General features: G+C 51.0%; 3 protein-coding genes across 3 annotated transcripts; all 3 read left to right on the top strand.

The window, feature by feature from the left end:
• Nucleotides 1-33: 33 nt before the first annotated feature.
• Nucleotides 34-675, top strand: TEOVI_000139700 (Cornifin (SPRR) family, putative; the record flags this gene model as incomplete). Its single annotated transcript, XM_067224630.1, has 1 exon — nucleotides 34-675. The coding sequence occupies one exon, from the start codon at nucleotides 34-36 to the stop codon at nucleotides 673-675; it is 642 nt and encodes a 213-aa protein (XP_067080731.1).
• Nucleotides 676-1,010: 335 nt separating this feature from the next.
• TEOVI_000139600 (mitochondrial RNA binding protein) lies at nucleotides 1,011-1,943 on the top strand (the record flags this gene model as incomplete). The annotated part of the gene is made up of 1 exon (XM_067224629.1): nucleotides 1,011-1,943. The coding sequence occupies one exon, from the start codon at nucleotides 1,011-1,013 to the stop codon at nucleotides 1,941-1,943; it is 933 nt and encodes a 310-aa protein (XP_067080730.1).
• Nucleotides 1,944-2,605: 662 nt separating this feature from the next.
• On the top strand, nucleotides 2,606-4,735 carry TEOVI_000139500 (uncharacterized protein; the record flags this gene model as incomplete). Its single annotated transcript, XM_067224628.1, has 1 exon — nucleotides 2,606-4,735. The coding sequence occupies one exon, from the start codon at nucleotides 2,606-2,608 to the stop codon at nucleotides 4,733-4,735; it is 2,130 nt and encodes a 709-aa protein (XP_067080729.1).
• Between the last annotated feature and the right edge of the window lie 580 nt (nucleotides 4,736-5,315).

The following is a 5,315-nucleotide window of genomic DNA, read 5'->3' as shown; positions in this document are numbered from 1 at the left end:
CAACCACCAATGGCAGCAGTCCCGCAACCACCAATGGCAGCAGCGCGACAGTCACCGCTGGTGGTGGCCCCGGCGTGCCCACCAACTTCCGATGGGCTAAATGCTACTGATGGCACGGGTAGTGGATTATCAAAAAGTCTTGTAATACCATCTGCTGCCGGGGGGTTGGCAGTATCATTGTCCGAGACTCAGCAAACTCGTGGATACGGAAGAGAAACGGAGGAGATTTTTTCAGGTAACCACCCCACTAGCAACCCCAATTTACTGTCTCATTCACCTTTGCTTGCAGGTCTTCCTTCCTGGAACATCCCAAGTGCTTCAAGTTCTACTTGGGCGGGGTCGACAGTAACTCAAGTCTTTGTGCCCCAGCTGGATGCTGTCCCAGCGCGCAGCGTCATCTTACCGACTGCGGTGTGGTTTGACGACAGACTAGAGCGTGTAGTTGTTCCTCGAGTGAATGCCACTTCTTCGGTGCCAAAGGGATTACAAGAGGAAGGTTCTAGGCAGCGGTTAAAGCCGTCATTCAAACGAGTGAAGGACAAATACCTGTGGCGGCTGCCACCGTCGAAAGAGGGTATAGCAAGTGAGTTGTGGCGTGGAGTTTACTGGAAGCATGTTGATGTGCATCGTTACGTTTCCAGGCGGTATTTTGGGGGACCGCCACCGGTTGAATAACACTAGCTGTAGCCGAAGATGTGTTACTTGTTCATCGTTTCTTTTGTTTGTTGCTGAAAAGTTATCTGAGTGATCAAAGCATAGGTTGATTGCTGTTTTCTGTGTTTTTGTCTTCCTGTGAACTCCCACATCCTCGTGCAGTCGCTTCTTCACACCTCTTCTGGGGAGTTGACTTCCCTTTAAGTGCCCAGTAGTATCGTGGAGGTCTTTGTTTCGTAAGTCCCTGTCTTCAGGGTGTTAACGATATATAAATACATGTACGTGAGTATTGCCTAGAAGTGAACGACGATTTTAATTACATATTAACATATTCCAGAGTGTAATCAGGCTCTGGGATGCTGCGCCACACATCACGGAACAATGCTTTGCACGCATTTGTTCGCTCACCGCATTACCGAACTATTCCGAGCGCTGGACCAAATGGGATTGTTGTCAACCGAGATATGCTCGTTCACCAGTTCAGAGACTTCTACAAAACACTTCAACATTGCTCTCTTGTCGACAAAGTCCATTTGATGTCCGAGAGACCCTCGGTAGAAGCACTACGGGTAGCGGACCAAATGGTTTCCATCGGTGCCACATTTTTAGAGATGCCACTGACAGGTATGGAACATCGCGCGACAGAATTTATGGAGTCAATGCGGTATGTTCGTGGTGCTGGTGGACCCTCTACTCTTGCCTCGTACTTGCAAGATACGGAGAATTGCCGGTGTAATAGCGGCGATGTGGTGTGTTTACCGAATGGCATAGCAGTTGGCCACGGTCCGAGAACAAACGCAGTGGCTCATACTACGCTGAAACAATTGTTCGAAGTGAAAGATGACCAATTTTCTTTTGATGTCTTCACTTTAGAACAGGAGGGTGATGCGCCACCGCTTGGGGACTATTTCGGTTTTGCTGGGAGCAACGTATTACTCACTTGGAAAGATGAGCACGGTTTACTTGCTGTAGATCAATACCAACAGAAACAGCCCCACACGGAGATGAATGTAGTTTATCTTGAACCTGGTTGCCATTTTTTATCTTTCTATGGTGTCGACCACACGATAGATGTTTTAGTTCAGAAGGGCTACGAACGCTCAATGGACAGCATTGCTGCTGCGGGTTTGAATCCTATTCCTGTTCAGTGGTCGGAGATGGACAAACTTGGGATATCGATGAGGGCCGCAGTTCTTCCACTTAAATTCTTCAAGGCGAATGTTGGTGGCATGTTGTCGAGGAACAAGAGTCGTGGAGCCCGATGGCAGACGCATCAACTGCAGAAATAATGGCTGAGGAGACTGTTTGTAGTTTAGCGCGTGCGTGTATGTGTGTGCTCATGGTTGTGGTTAGTACACAAGAGGGAACATGATGGCAAAGAAGGGCATTTGTTATTCAAAGCAAACCACGAACGTATCAGATCGAATAAACACAGTTCATTTCAGTCACTTTTATCTTGGGTAACTAACAATTTCATTGAAAGCGGCATGGCTACACATTTGTTTGTGTAGTCCAGTGGGGGAGACATACAAGTTAGGAAAGTTAAGGCATCGATGATGGCTCTGATTTTAAGCTTTTTTTGTGCCGACCTTGTTATGGACTTGCCACGTTACTGCTGATTGCTGTCAGTTATTGATGTAAGGAAAGGGAGAGTATTTTTCTTTGTGAAGGTACGTGACCTCTCTGGCTCTGCATTCCCCCTTATTGTTTCTCCTCCTTCTGTTTCGTCACTCGTTGCGTGACACACTTAGGGTGCCGGCTCGCTCACCTTCATACCTTTTCTCTGGTGTGGCGGGGGCCAATAAAGGGAGCTGTCGGCCGGGCTTGCATTAGCCGAGGGAAAGGGCAAAGGAAGACGCCCACATTGGTATTCGCAGTACCCTTGAGGTGGCTTCCTTTTAAGAGAAGGACGGGGTGAGTACCAGGCGTGCGCTGGGGAAGCAAGGCAGGTATGACAATAAGCAGCCCGTGCAACCACGAATATCACCTATGGACCCTCTTCAAACTGCATTCAAAACCTCTTGGTGCTGTGACTAGTGGGGCTCATCACGGACGTTACCTGACGGAGGATGGTTTTCGGGCCATTGTAGATTCCCTCGTCGGTATGGGTCTACTAGACGGGGGCCACGTGGCAGAAAGGGAGGGAACTGAGAGCAAGAGTGACAAGAGCGTGGGCGCCGTTGTTTTGTATGGTGAGGTCGAAATTGCAACTGTGCCTTCTACCTCACCTCGTGCAAATGCGTCCACCGAGAGTGCTGGAGTTTCTGGTGAGGATGCGTTAGAGAGGGTGGATATCAGTCTGAGCATGGACTCGGCCCCTATCTGTTCCTTACCGCACCCAAACGTTGTTATCTCTGAGGTGGTTCCCCCGGTACGATTACAATCCGAAACCAAATCTTTTGGTGACACCATTGTGCCAGATGCGGAGAGCCATGCGACTGCGGAATTACCGGCTTCGCCCTGGCAGGTGGACAAGGCGGAGCCTGAGGGGAGCGGGTGGAAGCAGGGGATGGAACCTAGGGAGGACACCGTTCACAGAGGTGTTCACGGAATGCGTATGCCCTCTGACAATGGCAACCGACATCAGTTGCCAGAGAACATGACAGAAAGGTCGAAGGAGCAAGTGCAGAACACCGATGTTCGACGACGCTTGGTTGATAGTTATGTGTCTGGCGACTCCCGACAGTCGCAGAAGTGTGCGCAGTGGACTAGACGTGGCGGAGCCGTGTACCCCAATAACCACCTACGAAGTGGAGTTGAGGGTGAAACGTCTTCCTTTAATGGCACTGGCCTTGACGCTGTAATATCACTTGTGAAGTCTGACAAGACTTCGTGCTTCTCTGATATGGCATTAGACTCGGCGGCGCTGGACCAGCTACTTCCAAGAAGCGTCGAAAACGATGCGTTAGATAAAGCCAATCATAACATGTTTGTGATGATTGAGGAGGCGGCGGCACAACAAGATTCTCTTCACGGTTTCTCACGTGTGAAGTTCTTTCCGGCTGAAAATACCGCGAATAGGCCTGACATTAGAAATCGCGGTCCACGTTTATCGACGCCACCGCGTCGTCCTAGAAACCCGGCAGTGATTCTTCCATCTCCCCATGTATCGATCACCGATGAAAGGTATAAGAGGCCAGGTGCGTCACCGAGGCCGTCGCAATCATCTTTCAGGTCACCGCGCCTTTCCCCTAATAATAGAGGTTCTTCTGTCCGTTTTCATCCATCTACAAGCTTCCAGACTCCAGTCGGTAGACACGGCGGGGAGGGAACTGGTGACGGACTGGCCGCTGCTGCGACCAAGACCGGTACCCGAGGCGCCGCTTTCGTGGGTCCACGAGCATCAATGGATGAAGAAAGGACGGCGTTATCAGAGGATGTGAATACTGACGAGAGAAGACAAGTTCAGCAGCTGATGCCCAGACGATCTATCAATACCAGTGGTAGCGGAAGTTGTGGGTACACCTCGAGAGGCAGCGAAGGATTTCCACAACCTCCGGGGCGCCGCATGGTTGGCGGAGTTACCTCGTTAGAGTCCGCGCAGCCCAGACACCTGCCACGGAACGCCGTGGGTTCAACACAAGACGGAATGGGCATGGGGTCGGCTGTGGCCTTACCGCAGCACCGGAGAAAAGCGTTACTCACATTGGATGCAACGCCGGCCGATCACACCTTTGGGGAATGGAGCTCCCTGAGCCCCCAAGGAGTCATGCACCATGGTGCGTGTGCCCCTTTCCGAGGTTCCAACACAAATAGTTCACTCAGTGGTGGGCAAGGAAGCGGGACAATGACGAGTGACCCACGAAGATTTGTTGCGAGACCTGCTGTGGGACCCACGGCACCACTGCCACTTCTATTGGGGCCCCGTGGCCGACGCCGCAGCGCATCAGTTCCATGTTGCCCTCACGGCACGGAGCCTTCGCCACGACCGCCAAGGTCGCTCTCGAAACGTGCCCGTCTTCGTGCCGAGCGGAAGTGGAGGCCGATGGAGCCACCCGCTGTCCCCCACACAAGAGCCCGCAGTTGGGGTTTCCGTGCCGGAGGAAATGTTACGGCACCGCTAATCCCAACCTGGGAGTAGCCGAAGTTTTCTGCCCAAATGGGGGAAAAGAATCGGTGTGTGTGTGTGTATGTATGGGGAGACATTGCCTGGGAAAATACGCGAATGTTATGGCAGCTGCTGCAACGCGAGTAACTTTGAAAAGTTATAGAAAACAGGGACAATATGTTGTAATCATGCTACTTTGTCCTTCGGCTCCTACGAGCAAAGAACTGACCCTCCTCGTTCCTGCCGGACAGTTGGCCATTGTGCTATCCGGACGTGTCGGGCACCGTCGAATCCGGCTCCTTGCATCACAGTAGCTGTTCTTTCTATATATTTTTTTGCTCTTGCTACCGAATAGATGATGGAACTTCAACGTAAAGGCGTGAAAGGGCCAGCGGCTATGGGATGTGGTGCATCCCATTAGGCTGGAATACGCAAGTGTACCCTTTTGTACTGTGTCGGATTGTAGTTGCTACGTACCCATATCCTAAAGAGTTTCAAATTATTTTCCATATTTTACTCTCTCCAGGAAGCCAATGGAATTCTCATTTGGGCTTCTATTATTACCCTTTGATTTTTGAGACTGTTGACACCCTGTGACATTGCTTATATGTAT

The sequence above is a fragment of the Trypanosoma equiperdum genome, assembly GCF_001457755.1.
Source record: "Trypanosoma equiperdum strain OVI genome assembly, contig: ctg_355, whole genome shotgun sequence".
Taxonomy (NCBI): Eukaryota; Euglenozoa; class Kinetoplastea; order Trypanosomatida; family Trypanosomatidae; genus Trypanosoma; species Trypanosoma equiperdum.
The sequence above is the reverse complement of the archived record's forward strand: the minus strand, read 5'-3'. Positions and strand labels throughout refer to the sequence as shown.